General features: G+C 41.8%; 1 protein-coding gene across 10 annotated transcripts in view; it reads right to left on the reverse strand.

The window, feature by feature from the left end:
• LOC108930833 (rap guanine nucleotide exchange factor 2-like) overlaps positions 1 to 20,042 on the reverse strand; it is an 81,121-nt gene that overhangs the window by 15,609 nt on the left and 45,470 nt on the right. For 8 of the 10 annotated variants that reach the window (XM_018746281.2, XM_018746279.2, XM_018746280.2 and 5 more), the window contains 8 exons: positions 9,808 to 9,939; positions 4,080 to 4,257; positions 2,237 to 2,373; positions 1,910 to 2,068; positions 1,579 to 1,731; positions 1,192 to 1,356; positions 628 to 735; positions 286 to 489 (listed from right to left, as the gene is read on the reverse strand). In XM_018746281.2, coding sequence (XP_018601797.2) covers positions 286 to 489; positions 628 to 735; positions 1,192 to 1,356; positions 1,579 to 1,731; positions 1,910 to 2,068; positions 2,237 to 2,373; positions 4,080 to 4,257; positions 9,808 to 9,939 — 1,236 coding nt within the window. Of the gene's footprint in view, positions 1 to 285; positions 490 to 627; positions 736 to 1,191; positions 1,357 to 1,578; positions 1,732 to 1,909; positions 2,069 to 2,236; positions 2,374 to 4,079; positions 4,258 to 9,807; positions 9,940 to 13,361; positions 13,801 to 20,042 lie in introns of those variants that run through there. The other 2 variants (XM_018746287.2, XM_018746285.2) reach the window with 1 other exon arrangement.

Raw genomic sequence — 20,042 nt, forward strand, 5'->3', positions numbered from 1 at the left:
CCATTTTTCTTGCTTTATGCCTGTGTTAAAGTGCTCTGTGTCACTGCGTGAGAAGAGCGGTCTATAAAAATAAAAATAAATAAATGTACAAGATAATAGAAAGGAAATTACTTAACATGCAGAAAAAGTCCCTTCATTACATAACCTGCAATTATTATTCAGTTTTTTTAAATGGCTTTGTGATTTTCTGTTCTAAAATTGTGCAATCCCACGATAAGTCTGACTAGGTGAAAAGGATCCAACCAATGAAATGGCAGCATACCTAACGGCTCTGCTTCTCCTCACCTGGTCTCCACGCTTGAGGCCAGCCTCAGCAGCCTTGCTGTCTGCCTCCACGCTATCGATGAAGATCCGGAAGCCCTGCTCCGAACCTCCGAGTAGCGTGAAGGGCAGGGGGGTGTCCCTCGAGGGCTTTGTTAAGGTCACAAGTCTCAGTTTGGCTTTAGCAGCGCAAGCGATGTTTAGCAGTCTCAAATGCCCACACATTTTCTGTCCAAAACAAGGGAGCAGACACTTGACGAAAAAGCAGATTGTTTCTTCCCCCCGGCTTTGAAAAGGAGAAAGAAAGCGCAGACACAATAGTGCTCAGCCGCATGCGGTGATTTACTAACACAGTACATGACAAACCTCTCTTTCCAGATTGTTCTCAAACTCCTCCAGAAAGCGTGTCATTGCAGGCTCTCCTTCAAAGTCATTGAAATGATTGTTTACCCACAGCAAAACGACCCGTGTCACCTTGGGTGGGGTGGGGTGGTTACATATGGAAACAAACACAACATAATGGTTTAATTTCAGGTTCCCAGGTACATTTCTACATTTTTTTATCCAAAATATTGTACGCACTTGACATTGCTTTCAAATAAAATAGCTTTGTTGCTATTGTACTGTATGCACATTTTACATACATTTTTGTTTTCTTTTACTCAATGATTAAGACTGATGTACAGCACCAGTGAAAAGTGTGAAGGCACGTGAGCAACCGGGGCAATATTTCTAAGGGACAAATAGGACAGAATACTGAAAGCAAACCAACCCACACACTGCCTCATTTCAAACGTATTAGCATAATATTCAGCAAAAAACATTTTCCAGCAAATGCACTACAGATTGGAATAATTTATAAATTAAAAATAACTGCAAAACTGTCCACTGTGCTTATGTAGGCAGGACAATATCGAGGTGTTAAGGTACCTTGTCCCTTAAGCTAGGATCATTGAACCACTCCAGAAGCTTCCTTCCCACAATCATGGGACTGGAAAGGAAGGTCCTGTAGGTTAGCAGGAAGTCCTCGATGTATGTGGGATCCACCACAGAGTGCTCCTCCACAAGGTGCATGGTTAGACGGTCTGTGGTCCCCTAAGAGCACGATGTTACAGACCGATTAGACTCAACGACAACATGCAGGCAATACCATTATTCACCACTAGAACAAACATGCTAACAAACAATAGTGTCAGGACACCAGGTCTCAAATTCTGGGAAATGCTGGTTTAATGATCTAGAAGTCTGAAAGGTTTAACTGCATTACTTTCGGAGAAAAGCCACGGTTTCAAGTACACTTCAAGAGATGTGGCAAACCTTGATTACTATATGGCCCTTCCTGGTACCAGTGCGATCCAGCTCTCTGTGTTCCTTCACCATCACTATCTCCCCCTCCTCTTCTACCTTCTGCATGTTCTTCTCCACTTGGTTCAGGATGCAGCAATAATCCTGCTGGGCTATGCACACAAACTAAAGAAAAAAGAAAAGCCTGATTTAGTGATCAGTATGAGTCCAATACCCACAGCCTGAAACGCATTTTAAAACTAAAGGCAAAAGAAAACCAGGCAAGGTGAGATATTTTAGCTTTTAAAATTATTGCCTGCAGGGGAATCCCCTCTCAAATTGTCTGTCTGCACAACAACCCCACCTGGCAGTCGTCCACCTTGGTCTTCATCACGCCTTTCATGAACTCCTTCTCCATGGTTGGAGAGACCCCAAAGCTGTTGCCCATGCAAAGGATCTCAGTTCGTCCATCGGGGTGGGTCACCTCAACAGACCCATTCAAAATCACGGACCAGGAGTCCAGCTGGAACATGTGCAGGACCATGTTTTCAGGTACAAGAACGGGCAAAATACTGGCATCATGTAATTTTGTAGCATAGCAGTTAAGGACATGGACTTTTATTCTATCTGGACTATTCTACTATCGGTATCGCTTCATTAAGCTGTAATCTGGTGAATTAACTGGACTGACCTCTTCCCCGTCGTTGAGGACTACGGTCCCGGCACGCTCCACCACGGCGAACACCATGACAGCACACAACTCACGCCTGACAGACATGGTCATGTTGGCAAAGGCTGGTAGCTGATGCATAAATTCCAACAGTTGTTCTGGAGGGAGGAGCAGCACAAGGCTGGTGTTAAAAAATTCAGCACTGGGGCTCGAGGAGGGATGAGGAAGAAATGCTGGCCACCTCATCCTCACTGTGCTCTCCTTCCTTTCGGCACCAGCGACCACAACACCATTCCTGCTACGGGATTCCATCAGAACTGGACCAAATTATACAGAAAAAAATTATTCTTATCGTGCATCACAGAAGAATTTACTTAAAGCCCAGTAAATAATGATCAAGTGAAAGGTCCCTAGAAGGAATAAGTGTTTGATCATTAAAAATCTGGCTATTGCTTTATAAAGTTCTCTCCTTTGGACTTAAACCTTTATACGTTTAACACCTGTCAACTGTATCCCTTAAGGAGACAGTTGGGACAGAAAGCAATACTCATACCATGTGTTGGACTAGGTTCTGATTTACTCAAGCACAACAATGACCCATGAAGACACCCACAAGACCGTACACCCCATTCACCTTACAGCCTAGCAGCCACAACTGCAGCAGTGCCACTCGGGGTCATGTGGTGTTTGCAGTGCATATCATCTAAGGACAACACTGCCAAAGCACAAAGTGTGAATAATGTTCAGTGTCACAGTCTGAAACCTGCTTTGCTGAAGTTCTCTTAACACATACGGTGATGCTGAAGGGCTTCCTTTCCAGGGCACACTATGTTTTCTCTCACCATGAACCATCAGGAAAAAGGGTGAAAAATGCAGACCATATACTCCAATAATTTTTCAATTTCAGTATATATCATCACTTGTATCCAAGAAAAAAACCATGGCACCCAGAACTACGAGATAGGTAAACTAAAGAGCATTTAAGGAGCTTCTAAACTCTGACAAAGATGGAACACTATGTCCACATCTGTACATCCCATCTTGTATTATCATCTTGTGTGCTGGGGGGTATCAAAGCAATAAGATAGTCCTGCAGAAAGAGATATGAAACACAATTTGTACAAGACAAAATACATCACAAGGTTTTAAACTACAAGTTAGGATGAAAAAACCAATGAACACAGATCAATAAAGTCAGACACGACACTGCGCAGAAACAACTCAAATTAATGTAGTCAGATCATCACACACACATTGGTTGAAGCCACTTGTCCCAAGCGGGATTGCGACGAGCCGGAGTCTAACCCGGCAACACAGGGCGTGAGGCCAGTCCATCACAAGGCAACCCAAGTGGGAGTTGAACCCCACACCCACCAAAAAACAGGACCCAGCCAAGTCCACTGAGCCACCGTGCCCCCTAGTCAGATCATGTGAGCCATAAAAGCAGGTGAAACACTACAAGGGAAAACATGCAACAAAATGTTGCAATTAATCAACAGGTCTACAGAAGCACTAATTTCAAATAATTTACCAAATAATCTCAATAGCATAAGCACATGTTATTTGCACTGATTTTTTTTTTTTTTTTTTTAAATTGATTTCTTTCCTGCACTTCAATACAGGAATTCCTCAACTTAAACGACATATGTAACTTAAAAAAAAAACCAGACTTATAACGGCCATCCCATAAACTGTTTGACAATATTTTTGAGCCCCAGCATTCAGTCATAATGTCAAGCAAGGATTTGTGGTCATCAGAAGAGAAACCCATCATCAGTAAAGGACCACCAGCATTGTGTTTCCTGGTGTCCACCATGACTACACAGTCCCTGATAGCACTTTAGTTCCTGTCATATTGACGCACCAATGTCATCGTCTGTCCTGTCCATGGGGTCCTTCTCCAGGCAGTCCCGCACAATGTCCCGGCTCATCAGCGGGTCCGAGGCTCTCTCGATGTCTTCCTCATCATCGTCCTCTTCTGAATCGACAGCTGTTTCTGGCAGGCCGCTCAGATCCATGTCTCCGGGTTCGCTTTCGGTGGCCTGCAGGGCAGGAAAGTCACTGGATTAACAACTTTAAATATATAGCTGCAAATAAATACATGAATGATCTCTCTTCACAGACTATTAAAGACAGATGAAAAAGCAAGCAGATCGAAGAGTATAGTAAGGCGCTGGAAAATTTAAGACCAAATATCATGAGCAGATTTAATGTCTTAGACCTGAGCAGAGCGGAAAAGCAGAACTGTTACACAATAAAAAAAGAATTATAAAACCAGAAAGAAATTGCATGTACAGAGATCCAGAAACATTTATTATCCCAGTAAGCAGAAAGCAGGTCAGAGGAAGAAGCAGCGCCAAGTTACTATACTGCATACTGTCTCGGCCCTCTGGTCCCTCTAAAAGGGCCACTTTACTGCCCCCCCTGATGCTGACAGCGGACTGAGGAGAGGTACACAGCGTCTATGGGTTTACCTTGAGTTAACCTACTTATGTAGGAATGTAACCTAAGCAGCCAGCACTGCTGATACAGGTGTTCGGGCAAAAGCGTCTGACTACAGGAAACACCCATGAGAATCCGTACAGAATAAAACATATACATTTATTTCGCTGAGATTTTTCGCCAAAGCAACTCATTCATACGCCAGGGTAAATTTTACTGCACCAATTCAACATAATACATGTACAGCTAACCCAGCACTACACTACACCACAACTGCTTACAGCTCGTAACCATACCCGCATCCACGTCCTGTCCTGAGTATTTATTTACTGTCTTCTGCTATGTTCTGTGTTGCACCATGGTTTGCGGAGAAACAACATTTCTTTCCACTGTATACAAGCTGTATGGAGGAATGACAATAAAAAACTTGAACTGAACTTGATAATTACCTTCCTTTATCAAGGTTACTACAACAGGAGGTGGGATTTGAACCTGGGTCCTTTGAGTGCAAGGGTGCAGCTATAATTAGTATGACACCTGCTGACCCACAACACACCCGATATTCACATTTATAATGTATATAATCATTCTAGTAAATACACCGTTCTTCGGTGTTATATTTATTCCTATTTCTGCAGTCTACAGTTTTATTGCATTTAACCGAAACTAGATGTCAGATATGCCTCGCAAGGCTGCGTGACAAAAAAATTAACCAATAAATTTCAATACAACACACCAGCTTCAACTACATAAGAACAAGCTTATAAAAGGCTTAGCGAAAGTTCCTCTTACCTGTGAATGCTGTCTAAAACAATGACAAAATGCTCTAGAATGCAGAACTGGAGGCTATACTGCAGCTTGCTGACTACAGAACCTTGTCCCAGACATGTCCCTAGCTCCGCCCGTCTGCCATGTTTAATTTTTAACCGATGCAGCCAGGCTCACAGAAATACATGTCCTTTCTTTTTAAGTAACTGCTGCACAAATCATAAATGTTTCAGGGCTCTGTCAGACTGGTAGTAGCAGGAATGACCATTCTGTCTTAGCCTTTAAATCCAGGCTTAAGACATCCTTTTCTCTTTTGTGTAGCTGCTGTAGAATAATTGTTCATCTATTCATTCTGCACTCTTTTTTTGTTAGTTACCAGTAAAATTACTCTGTATTTATTATACTTTGGCAGTTGCTTTCCCCCTTTTTCTATCTTTGTGGTATCCTTCGAGAGCCACCGCAGATGCAGCATTCTTGATGAACACTGCCGTGAAAAACTAATGAATGCATAACCTGGCTGATGCGACCAGTAACCTTGTGCCTGGAAAACAAATTTTAAAATTCATAGACTACAGCTGTGCCACAACTGACACACTGGTCTTTTTGTATTATACAAATCCACAGAGGTCCCCTGTCACTACAGTAGAATACCCAAGAGGAGTACTCCACAACTGGTACTTGGACTCCAAGAGTTTCTTCCCCTCCTTATCTTTGTAGATTGGGAGTTTTTTTGTTTGTTTTCCTGGCTTAGTACATTGCTATATCTATCATAACTGTGATTTTGGACTATTTACTAGAACGCTGATCAGCACTCTGTCAGTCTAGTGAGAAGAGCATTATATTAACATAAACTGAATTAAACAGGAGGTTCCAGTACTAGATCTTGTACACAGCTACCAAGCATGGGTAGGGCTTTGGGAATTTTTAAACAGTGAATTTCACTGAGATGTATGTCACACACATCACACATTGACTGAAACCGCTTGTCCCAAGTGGGGTCGTGGCAAACCGGAGCCTAATCAGGCAACACAGGGCAAAAGGCTGGAGGGGGACACACCCAGGACGGGGCGCCAATCTGTCACAAGGCATCCTAAGCAGGACTTGAACCCCAGACCCACCAGAGAGCAGGAACCGGCCAAACCCACTGCGCCACCACACCCCGAGATGTATGTCGCCTTGGAGAAAAGCACCTGCTAAATGAATAAACGTAAATGCAAATTAATGAAAAAAAGTTGTGCATATTACAGAAAATGAGGAGAAAAAGGGACACAATTATTATAGTCCCATTACTAAAAACCTCATTCTGATTCTACTACCTACTAAAGACTACAAAAAGTGATACTGCCTAAATTCCTTTGCGCACACACAGACTTCATCCTTTATTCACTCAGTTTATCTGTGCATGACCAGACATCGGATGACAGGATACTGGTATGACTGCAGTCCAAACATATTTTATAGAATTTAAAATATTGAAAAAGGAAAACAGTTGGTTAATCAACTAAACAAAAGCCAAATCGTAAATTTAAACATTTTTTAAGTGATTTTCAAGCATACAAGAATAATTTCCTTTTTTTTTTTTTTGGGGGGGGGGGGGGGGGATGACAAAATTGGAAGGAATCCCAGTATTCTTGAGCCAGCCACCACCCTCTCATTGAGATTGTCTAATGTTTTCCATAGTGGTAGGTTAATAGGGAATATGAAAGTTTGTTACATCATTAAATTTTTAATATTTCAAACTATACGTATAAAACTCTAAATACACAACACAGTGTTATTAGTATTAAAAACTGTCAAAAACTTACTGACATAACAAGCTATTGCAGTGACATAATTACAGGACCACTGTCAGGTCAAAATGATTTCTAAATGATATATTTGGAATCACATGACCAGACCCCTCTCCTCCAGATAAATGAAATCCTGGGGCACCAAACAAGCAGTATCATTTCACTTAATTAAAAACACCAAATATCATCACAACATCTAGGCTTAACAGTGAAACCAGCATCTCCTCTATCAATAATACTGCATCGACTTTCCAGGCCTGAGAAGCATTATTTCCTTTCTAATCCACCTACTTGTAGTTTATGCTTTAATCCATCTAAAGAAACAAATATCAGGATTTATTTAGAGACAGAAAGGTCCTTTGTATTTTCATCGTCAGCAGATGTGGCAAGGATGCAGTCAATCACCCGCTTGGGGCGGAGCCGTGGAGCATTCGCATGAGCCGACCGGCTAGAAGCGCACAGCAAAGGAAATTCACTCTTGGGAAGGCCATGGGAAATGGCGCTCGCCAGTCTGTGTGAGGTGGGAAGCCACACATTCTCATCCTATCTGGAAATCATACAATAAATGTGGACATTCAAAGACAATTGTGTGCAGTGATTTAACGCAGAAAGACGACATAGCTACTGAGAAAAAGAATTACTAAACAGAAAGAGATGAATGAAACACAGAAGATGAGGTTGCAGCTATATAAAGCACTTGCTGAGAGATTAAGCACCATGATTATTTAGCATTAAACAAAAACTAAAAAAAAAAAAAAAAAAGTTGCAGGAAGACAAATGCACTAAGAGAGAAAAAAAATATTTCCAGTGCTTACAGCTCATGCCCATGGAGGGAATTTCCCTTGTTTCTGGTCATTTTAAATTCATTTAATTTTACCATAGCTAATGTTAGCTTCAGTTGTCAATGTTTTTTTTTTTTTAAAAAAAAACAAAAAAAAAAAACAAAAAAAAAAAAACTATTTTGTATTTGCTATAGATATATCCAAGACTTCTACATTACCGTATCCATAGGAAAAAAAAAAAAAAAAAAAAATCTGTTACACTATTAGTGTAAATGTGTGGAAGTAGTTAAAAGCAGGCCAAAGCTGATGAACAATGGACATGCTTATATGATGTACTGGTTACTGGCATTGAATAAAAGCTTATGCAAATTACAGATTTTTTTCATTTTCAGTAATTTTAAAAGTAGTTATAATGTTGTTTTAAGTTAATGAAAAATAATAAAAGTGTAACACTGGAATGTAGCATCTTAAGATTCACAGTGTATCCTGTCTCAAACTTTTTCCCAATATATTGCAAAACACAGCGAGCCTGAACTGGACAAGCAATCATTGATAGTGGATGGATAGCAATGGTAGAGTTTTAATTTCTAGCCCTGCCTGCGGATTTTACTTAACATAACCCATTAAGAAGCGGTCCAATATATGTATTTGTATTTATTTATAGCTTTTATTGATTGTGATAGTGGTAAAAGTGACGGAGTTACAAACAAATCAAGTTAAGAACACGCTTCCATGTTGACAAATTGCGGAGCCAGTGTACACATTATACAGTTTCATATGTAAAAATTATACATTTATACTTTTTTTTTCCCCCCCTTTTACACTTTCTGTCAATGAAGTGAATAAGGGGGTTGGCATAGCTCTCTAGTGAACTCTGCTGGGGAGCTGTCTCATCTATTTTACCTAATCTATCTATAATATACATATACAATCTCTTATGCCTAATCTATCTATAATCTATCTTTTTTTAAAATGTATTTTTACTCTTCAAAAAAAAAAAAAACGATTAGGGGTGGCATGTGATTCTGCAATTGAGACTGCATGTAATGTAGGACTACAGTAACCAACATTTTCACCACGGAAAGATTCCCTTTTACTGGTTTAGAAAGGCAAAATGGATTTTCGTGCCATCTTGTCTGATCACCTTTATTTTGTGCCCAGGAATTATAACAAATGTCCAGAACATAAGAAGAACAACTGAAGCTGTAGGCCTCATTTCTAAATGATCACATAAAATGTATGAAAGGACTACAGCCAATTAAGCTGCAAGTTATTTTCCAAACTACTACTATTACTACTCAGTGACAGTATCCCCAAAAAGGCTATCAATCTATGAAAGCGCAGCATGGTGCCTTTAAATCAGCAGAACATTTGAGTTTTTTGGCCAAAACATGGGTTCACATTTATATTTATTCTTTCCAAAGTAACGTACATCTCTGCTAAAATTGCAAAATGTGTGTTATGCCAACAGAGAGATTTCGATGCAGACACACGACTTTTGAGTCGTCTTAGGAACACTTTGCAGTTAGTGTGTGTCATTAAACTTGTTATCCATGTACAGTAAACAATGCACGAGTCATTAATCAGTATCCACTGATGTTGTCCAAAATGACATGCGGTCTTAAGTGTGCATGAACTGCCATTTACACAGCTGGGTACGTTTTGCTGGAGCAATACAGGGATAAAGTGCCTTGATCACGGGTGGTACAGGAGGAGTAAAAAAAGAACCTGGATACTGTAAACATAATATAGTTATGGTTGTTGATGACCTTGCTGGATGAATACAATATGGTATATATATGCTGCTTACCTGGTAAATGTCAGACAGGCTGCTGCTTCCAGAGTCACTGGTGATGCTACATCCTGAGTGGCTGGTGGACACCTGGCTCAGTTGTGGGTGAAGGCCATCGGGGAGGTGGTGCTTGGAGAAGTCGGCGGGAAGCTGTGAAGGGCGAGATGGGACGTCGGTTACGTCAAGTACCCCCGCCCCCACCATTCGCTAAGTGCACCTTGTCCCATCACGGCACCGGGGAGAAAAATAGACCACGCCACACACTGCGTTTTAGATCTCTTGCACAAACTGATTAATTATACTGTGTTTAATGAAATAGCAGCGAGAAAAACAGGAGTCCTTAAAATGCATTATCCCAGTGCTGCTCTCATTCACAATGTACATATCCGTCTAAAAGGTAATGACAGCAATAGCTGCCGTACAAGGCTGTTACTGGCCATTTTCAAAATTCAATTCGGTACACATTCATTTCAGGGTTCAAAGGACAGGGAAATGTGATCGCACACTAATTGCCACAGACGGCGCCGCGTGACTGCGGCGTTCCGGAAATGCCCAGGAAGCACTCAGGTACTGCAGAGGCCGTTGCTTTTGGAAGAATGATTGAATCCATTTTCACGTGAATATATTCTGGGTCATTTGCATAAAAAGCTCCCTCTGAAGTAGACACCATGTTCGACGTGAAGAGGATCTCATTTACACAACTAGGTGTGGGGAGGGCGGGGCAGAGGGTTCTGAGAATAATTTTCACACTTGTAATTACTTCATTTGCAGCGCTATGCAACATGATTTTTTTTTTTTTTCTTTTTTAAATTAAAAAAGGTATTTTATCCAAACCATGTGTCTGTCGCTGCATACAGAAAATGCTGCTACCCCACTGTGACTCCAGTGAAGTCATTCCCCAATCCATGTATATTTGAGAAAGATATTTTGATATACGAAAATACAATATAAGATCCATACTGAACTAATTTAGAGCAAATGAGTGTGAGGAGAAACCAAGATAAAGCACAAAGAAATTAAAAAAAACAAATTCAGAACAGAATGCTAATAATTCAGAATAAGATCTGCTGTGAAAAGGTGTTAGCTTTTTATTATACCAACATCACATTTCCATTTATTCATCTGATACTTTTCTCCAAGGTGATTTACAGTACTAAAGCTACTTACAACGATTTACCCATTTATACAGCCGAGCAACTTTTACTGTATCAATTAAGGGTTAAGTCTCTTGGTCAGAAGGTGGGACTCAAACCTGGCTAATTCAAATAGGGTTGATACTACTTGTTGCCCAACACTGAAACACAACACACATGATCACTGACAGCTTTGCATAATACCTCCAGCAGAAAGTAACTCGACAGCAAAACGAAAAAACACCAATATGTAGCCGTGAGGCTAACCTGTCAAAAATGGGAAACGGGATTTGTAGAAAAAAGGGGGCTTGAAAGGGATCAGAAAGAAAATGTCAACTGTTATTTCTAGTCTTGCTCTGTTCATCACCGTTCCATCTCCGTAGCTTTCTGACATTTTCGTATGCCTGCTCTTACAAACGTTCAATTCCCAATCAGGTCAGCTGACAGCTTGTGAGACAGGAGCGCCACAGCTAATTAGCATGTATGCTAATATCCTCATGATGTAATGCAACTTTGAAAACAAACCATGAAAAATGCATGCAAATTAAAGGCTGAAGGTATAATATTTATTATTATTATTATTGTTAGTAGATCTATTTTAAACAACTGGGTTTTATTTAGCCACTTAACCAACCACACAAGAGCAAACTTACTAATGACCGTGTTACCACGCTGGAAGATCGCACCAAACCTGCATATTTAAGTAAGATATTTTTGTTACTACAGTTTTACCACCACACCAACTCTAAGTGGAGTTTGCATGCTCCCTCTGTGTCTTCCTTCCTCCCGCAGTCCAAACACTTTTGGAATTGCACTTTGCGTGTGTGAGTATTGCCATGGTGTATATACGAAGGAATGGGTGTTTGTCTGGTATATTTATGACAGTTGTCCCATGAACCTTACTGTATTATTTTGGAGTCCTGATGTTTGACTGTAAATTGTAATAACGATCACTCTATCCGCTGTGCAATAACATCAGGTGGCCTCTATGCCACAAGGCCAAAGAACCATATTTCTTATTGACTCAGTGCATCTATCAGCAATTGGGTTTTAATACATAAAACAAATATCGTTTCATTTACACAATGTTTTGTGATTCCAGTCAAATTAATCTTTTCTATTATAACTTTTAAAAGGCTGGCAAGCAAAAAGTAAGTATTCCAGTGGTGCAGAAAAGATGTTTTTTTTTTTTTTAAAAAAAAAAAAAAGGGGGGGGCCAACCATTCCTTTGGTGAGAAGTTACATAAAAAATGTAATTGTCACCTGGAACCAAGGGAATAAGATGCTTGACTGGACAGTGCTCAGGAGAGGCTGTTGATGGTGTGGCTACTTGACAATACTGAGAGCACTTTGGCCCCTTCAGGGATTTCGGCATTGAGGGACCAAAGGATTAACAGCAACCCTGTTAAAGAAATTGACATTTGCAAAGGCTTTGCAAAAGACTGACTCCACTTTACAGTTCTGCAGTTACCGCCAAAGACTGTTGGGCAAATAAAATGAAAAATCCAAAGTGAAATGTCAGAGGATGCTGCATGCATGGAAATTCAGTCCTGAGTATGTTGTTAATGGAAGGTGTTGGGTCTAAGCGCTTCGCTATCTGGGTGCCCTTAACGTCACCGTGTAGTAGAAGAAGCTTTGTTGCTACTGAAAGCCTCCATTTTCCATTTTTTCCAAAGTGGAAGAAAACGGAGGCCTATGAATGAATTATAATCAGACTTTCAACATTAGCAGATTCGTCGGTGAGAAGCGGAGATTGCAAGCACTAGTGATGTGAGGTCTCCGCTGTGGGTGTAACCATCATCAAGAAATGCAATGGTTTAGAGCTGAAGTGTTATTGCAGAGCTGGGAGATTTCCATTGGGGCAGACGGAGGACGCACATGAGTGACTAAACACTTTACACTCCGGCTTTGAAGTGCCTGGTTCATAAGCGCACCATCAGATGTACATATTTAACAAGATCATATGTATTTATATGTATTTATACACACACACACACACACACACACACACACACAGACACACACAGGGATAGGTATGAAATTAAACCGTTTTTCACCATTGTGGACATTGGCTATGACAGTCTTAAGATCTTAGTGAAGCCCAAAATTACAAATGAACCAGGTGGCTAAACTGATTATACTTGACAGTAGAACACCAACTAGCAGGTGTGCATCACCCGTATGTGAGGGAGAGTCACCCAGCCTTCCGATAGATATTTCCACACACGGCTGTGGTTCACAGCACAAACCATTCCGCAAACACACTGCAAAAGCAGCGAAACAGCCAACACTTGCCAAGGCAGCCATGCATGCGCCACACATCTCCTGATCTGCCGTCCCTCGCTAATCTGCACGCCTGAGCAGAGGGATCGATTCCCAGGCGTCGCGGGGAGATTTACAGCCCCTCATTACACCTTTCAGTGGCGTTCACATACTTACGAGATTCTTATCTTGCTGGACCAGGACTCCATGGCTGGCAGTGGTTGCTAATGGTTTCATAATGAACCAATGTATGTCGTACAGAATTTTAACATCCTGGTGTGCCTCTCGCTTGCTCGCTCTTGCTTCCCCACCGTGCCTTCCTCCGCAGCTGTCTGGCTGGAGCCGGTGCCTTCAGCAGGAAGGGGAGCCGCTGCTCAGAGCCTCGCACAGCCGAGGTGAATGTCAGCCTCTTCCTGCAGATACCGCTGTCCGCTGACACGATGCACACGCCTCTCAGCCCGTGTATGTACTGGGACCCATTTAAAGCCCTGCACCGATGACACTGGACAACCAGGATGATGTAGCGAAGATATGCAAAATTATTTCAGAATTAAAAGAATAATAAAAGGCTAAAATGGCTGACACCTCATTGACAGTCGTTCTATCACGCGCACGTTCTCTCTCATGCTCTCTTCCCCCTCTATGATACACGCGTGCGCGCACAGACACACACACGCGCACACACACACACACACACACGCACGCACACACAGTCTCTGACGAGGCTGGTACTGGGAGGCAGCCTTCGGCACTCAGACATGCATTGTTCCTTTGCGAGAGGAGGGAGGGAGAGCCTGCCGTAAAGAGGGACCGCCTCCCTTAGTTGCCGGTATGCTCCGCTCACCCTGGCTCTGTTGCCGCCGCCATTCGTCCCGACGCTGATTGATGGTTTGCCAAGCCAATAGAGCACCCAATACTTCCATCTTCAGCTGCTGCTCGGTGCTGCGCAGCTACAAGCACCACTGAACGTAGTAACAGGGGAGAGCAGTGAGGAGCGAGTAACCCCCCAAAATCCCTCTGCACAACAAGCCATGTGAAAGTAAGATCATTAACATCCTTACTGTAAGGGAGGGCTAGGGGTGCAGGCAGTTGGCATAGCAACCAAGCAGGAAAGCCATTTCCTGAGTGACGGCAGGAGGCATCAGCAAGGTTTAAATGTGTGTGTGTGTGTGTGTGTGTGTGCGTGCGTGTGGGGGGGGTGCAAGATGATAGCTGGGCACATCTTCCCAGCAATCAAGGGTCCAAACTCAGCCAGCAACCAGAGCAGGTGATGTAATCGCGACGCGATCCGGCTCTCGCCTACACTGTTCGGATGGGGTGGGGGACCTATGGTGAAGTCACAGCCTGCATCTGTGCTGCTGGGTTATAACTCCCTGGGGTATAATTTCCATCAGTTATCAGCACTGGTGCTGTAACAATAGATGCGTTGGGTTTATTGAACAGAGCCCTTGCCAACAACCCCTGACCGCTTCACACATGCCAACTGATGGCAGACACTCAAAACACTCGTCCCACTTACTTCACATGGAAACACAAAGGACACAAATTCACTTCTACTGTGGGAGAATGCAGCTCTGGCAGTTACTGTAATTTAAATGGCAATCACTCAACACTCCTTTTAAATGGAAAAGAAATTCTGCCATCAAATTGTATAGTACAAATTAAAACAAAAATATACTCTGTCTTTCTGTGTGGGGGGGGGGGGAAACAAAAAACAAAAAACAAAAACATCCACCCATAATCCAGTGCAGGGTTGCAGGCCACACACGCTTACTCATTTAGCTGAAACTTTTCTCCAAGGCAACTTTTGTAAATTATTTACCCATTTATATAGTTGGGCAACTTTTACTGGAGCAATTTAGGGTAAGTACTTTGCTCAAAGGTACTATAGCTAGAGGAAGGAATCAAACCCACGTCCCCAAAGGCACTAGCTCTAACCACTACCGATGAAACTGAAACATTACCTGGACAGGAGGAAACCAGCGCACTCAGAAGAAACACACGTGAACCGAACAGAACATTTCAGCTCTACAAGACTTGGAGCTGGATTCAAACCTGTGTCGGAACTGACAGCTCAGTAGCCGTGAGGCACCGGTGCCACCAAGAACACAGCACTGCGTTTGCCCGTTCCAACATGATTTGATTACAAAGTTTCCTGAGGACAACTCACAAATCAAAGGAATGGGCCTTATTTGTGTTAACGGTGTCAGCGCAACCTGAAAAGCAAAATGAGAATGGAGACAGACAGCAATTTGCACTGTTTTTTTTTTTTTGCCATTACAGAACACAAGGGGATAAACCTGTTTGGTTTCAGCTCACACTGGCCACACATTGCATACCAGGCTTTGATCATTACAGCTTGTCCCTGACTACTTGTCCACCGGCTCCAAGACCAATGACAGTTCTATTTGTGGTCTGAAAATCTAAATGGAATAAACCATAGTGATCCTTATGTGTGCTCAACTGCAAAGTTTGTATTAAGCATTCCTGCAGCCTGCCACCATGTATAAACTGGGCCTTCATTGCATTTCTAAATTGCCCATTTCCCCATGGGGATCAGAATATGCAATTACATCATCCTACCAAAGAACTTGAAATTAATATGTCTTGTGAACCGAGATCAGTGCTGCTGACTGGATCATCAGAACAGTAATTTAGTGTATCTAGGAGACACTCCTTGTGGCAAAGAAGGCTGACAGATGGGGGCACGTGCTATGCCTTTCACCATCTTGATAGACGGTGCCTCATTAGTAATAAGCTACAACCATTTAGTCATCCAGCCTGTAACCTTTATTCATAAAGAATGCAGACCACAAGAATGTATCTTTCTTCCTTCTTCTGTAAAGCCTCGCTGGTGGAATGATGTGTGTCGGGTACTGAAAGAATCCTCGTTCCTAATTTCCGCACTTGGCAAAACAGGGCCTTGGATGTCATGAGTTCATAAACATAGAACATAAACGATCTATAAATAGACTGTCACAAGAGTCGAGACTAAAAACAATGTCTTTTCTTTACGTCCATCACGACTCCTCAACATCATTCATACGCTTTCTGTATCTCGGTACACTGGTACCTTGTGTTAGGAACATCCAACTTATGAATATTCCAAGATACATACATTTTCAGACTTAATTATTTTAATTATTAAATTAATTATTTCACCAGTCTATTTTCAATTTTTTTTCTTTTGCAGAGCAAAAATGGCCTACACTTCCACTTACCATCATAAGAGGCAGCAAAATACACTGAAATACTGAATAGAAACTACAGCTGTGGAGGGGGAGGAGATTCAAAAAGCACACACAGTGAGCACATTTTTCATTATTGCTGTATCAAGGAGTTGTGCAGTGATCACACAGTGAACAAACAGATACGTTTCTATTATTACAATATATTGACAGCAAATAGATTAAGCAGATGCTGGCAAACATGCATGACTGCTACACTCCTTCACCTCTGCCCACTTGATAGTGTCATGCACAAGAGGTCCAAAGTCAAAAGCACAGAAATTCTCGGTTCTGGCTCCGATGTGGTGGAACAACCTCCCTCTCTCACACAGAACTGCTGAATCTCTCTCTACATTTAAGGAAGCTCTCAAAACTCACCTCTTTTGGATTCATCTCCCCCGATCTTGTAAGTGCATGATAAATGTGGAGGGATTTATGTTTAATAATTTTTAACAACAATCTGTTTAATAATGAAAAACCCTTTATGCAGCTGCTCGTGTTACATATACTGTATCATACGGTGGAATGTGAGAAATCGACTGTACTCAAGAATCAGGTATCTGCATCTAAATCTTTCCTCTTGATGTAATGCACCCTGAGATGTGCGTTGCTCGAGAGAAGCTTGGGATTGTAAGTGAAACACTAATAAATTCTCCCTATGCGATTCACCATTAGACCACAACTCACCCTTCTTTTACTGCACTGTTTGATTCATAGTGGGAAAGTGATACAAGGTCCAGGGGAAAAGGGATTTTTAACTGGAGAATCCATACCTTTCTTTCATATGAATAAGCTGAAGTAGTGACCACTGGACTGTATCCTTAAGAAGCGAAAGAAAATAAATGATATGTTCAGTTGGGGACTTTGCATTCCAACCTCAGTCCAGCAGAGCTTTTTCTTCACAGCTTTTGAAGCTTTTGAGCACAGAGATGACAAACATGCCAGCCTCCCAGAGATGTGCTGCCGAGGACAAGGACGGCAGATGGCCACCCCTCCACACGCTGGCAGTGAGTGCTAAAGGCACATTGCCATAGGAGGCCAGCTGCATCCCTGCTACCTTCTCACTTCTGTCTGAGGAGGATGAGCAGACGCTGACTCACACCTATCTCCTACCTGTTGACTGACAGCCATCTCACCCTATTGCTTGGTCAAGAGCTTTAGAAATGAGCAGATGTGAAAACTGAGCACACAAGTTCTTCAAAAAAAAAAGTATGCAAATGCAAGCCTCATTTTGAATGTTACTTTGTTTTTTTTGGGGGGGGGGATGTAAAATAATTACAAATGATCACAGGGATCGAATTGATGGTTTAAAAGTGTAAACAGCTTCCATGCAGTTAAAAAAATATGTACTTCAATCTAATAAGGAGTATGCGTGTGTACTGCATTCAGTCTGATCATATGCTGCTGAAGAACACGCACAAATTCTTACCCACCCAATAATTAATAAGCAGGGTTGGGGGGCTAGTCAGCCTCAGTGCATATCAATAAGGGCAAGATGCCAACTTATTAATAAGGCCCAAATTCCCTCACTGGCTGAATCTCACAGAAGAGCTGCTTTAAACTTTCTGGTGGTGAAATTCCCTCACGGCCTCCGGAACTCCAAAGAGGAAGCAAAGTTGGCCCACTTCAAATTTCGAGTTCCCCGTTTAAACAGGATGGCAGGAAAAGGATTTCCTTACAAAGATCAAGGTCTGTGCCCTTCACAAAAATAGGAAAGGAAGCAGAAGAGTAAAAGAGGAAGTAAGGAACAGACAGGCCTCAAAACAAAGTTTCAGCAACTCTAATTGCACCGGAGTCCGGTCACAGCAAGATGCTAATATGCCTTTGAGTGTCTGATTATGTATGTGCCAGTGCATCTGTTGCCAAAAATAAAAGGGGGAGATCTGAAAACGTTAATAGAGGCACTTCCGTAAAGCCATCATCAGAAAAGCTGCAGCTGCAGCTGAATGTGGTACCAAGTGATTTGATAAGGGCAAACAGTATCAGCATACACTCCTTTAGCACATCTTCGCACATTACCCAGATTTACTCAAAGTTTTGATTAGTATCTTACGTTCAGTAAGTTGTACAGTTTTTAGTCTTTACTCTTCTATGAAACATTTAATTCTTACATCTGATAATGTAAACCTGAATGCTGAAAGAAACATTGCTACGACACAGGCAAGAAGATACAGCAGCAATGCTCATCAGACCATGAAAACCCAAGGACTGTGGTCACAGGGCACACAAGGACAGAAAGTTGCCATACAAAAAAGAAGGAAGCTAAGACAATTAACACAGGCAACATTTCACTCAAGTCTGTGATAGGCAAATAAGCGCAGCTATCATTATTTGTTTGGGGAAATTACTGCATCTATGTCACATAACCTGAATTTTTGCCAGTTGCGCAATATGCACAGTGCATGAAAATAAGTGCTGTGCAGCATATGGACTGGTACATAAATAAATCTTTTGAACCCAATGAGTAGAAGCATGGGACATCTGGGAAAAATATCCCATGAAAATGTACAGTTTCATATTTTGGATGCTTACTGCTTAATAACGAATGTCTGCAAAGGATATCTGGGGAGCATCGACACGGGCAGTACAAGCCTACAGGAGAAAGACTAGAACTGGAAACCCATCAACAGGGCCTCACACTTACATTTATTCATTTAGCAAGTGCTTTTCTCCAATGCAATGTACAACTCATCGTAAACAAAGGTCCATTTCACAATAAACAAAGACCTTTAGGTGCTGACATGACATCAAATAAGAGTTTGCCCAATACCCAAGGTTTCTGAAGACACGCATTGGACAAGAAGTTGCCTACAGAATTCACTAGAAGTACAAAGGTGATTGTGAGATGAAGTGATGCATTTTTTGTAGCTGTTACAGAATCACGAGAGAAGTGAATCATAAAGAGGTGACTATTGAGATCCTTGAAAGTTGAGAGACTCAGCAGTTCAGAGGAAGAGAGGGAAAGAGGGGGAACGCATTCCACCACAACATATCCAAAACTGAAAACCAGCATACTTTTGATTATGGGTCTATTCTGATACTGGGCCAGGTAGCCAAAAGTGGGGGAGTGTAAGAGTCTTGCTGGGCTGTAGGAAGTGATCGTGCCCTGAAGGTATTGGGGTACAGACTGTCTTGTAGGCAAAAAATTGATATGGGCAGCTACAGGAAGCCAACGGAGAGGAATGAGAGCAGGAGATACATGGGAAAGCTTTGGCAGGTTAATCACAAATCTTGCTGTAGCAAAGAAAGTACCTTCAACAAACAACTGTACCGTGGACAAATGCTAAATATTTACATTAATCCGCACAGCCTCCCTCAGCACCGTTACAGTATCTTCATTTTTACAGGGCACTCCCCTCAGCAGACACACAGAGTGCTAAACAACAGATGTAGAGTTAGTCTATAATAGACCGTCAGTAATGTGATTTTGGGAAATTACATATCTGGTGATAAATCAGTTCTGATCAATATATACTGGACCTGTGATACCAGCAGCATTTGAAAATATCTTATTAATCAGGTACATGTGCTGGAAACATGTGAAGGCTGTAATTATTAAACAGCTCAGAGGCAATAGCACAAAAGTGTGTGAATTACATGCATGAGTATTTTACAAGCATAAGTGCTGTGA

The sequence above is a fragment of the Scleropages formosus genome, chromosome 5 (genome assembly GCF_900964775.1).
Source record: "Scleropages formosus chromosome 5, fSclFor1.1, whole genome shotgun sequence".
In the NCBI taxonomy this organism is placed as follows: Eukaryota; Metazoa; Chordata; class Actinopteri; order Osteoglossiformes; family Osteoglossidae; genus Scleropages; species Scleropages formosus.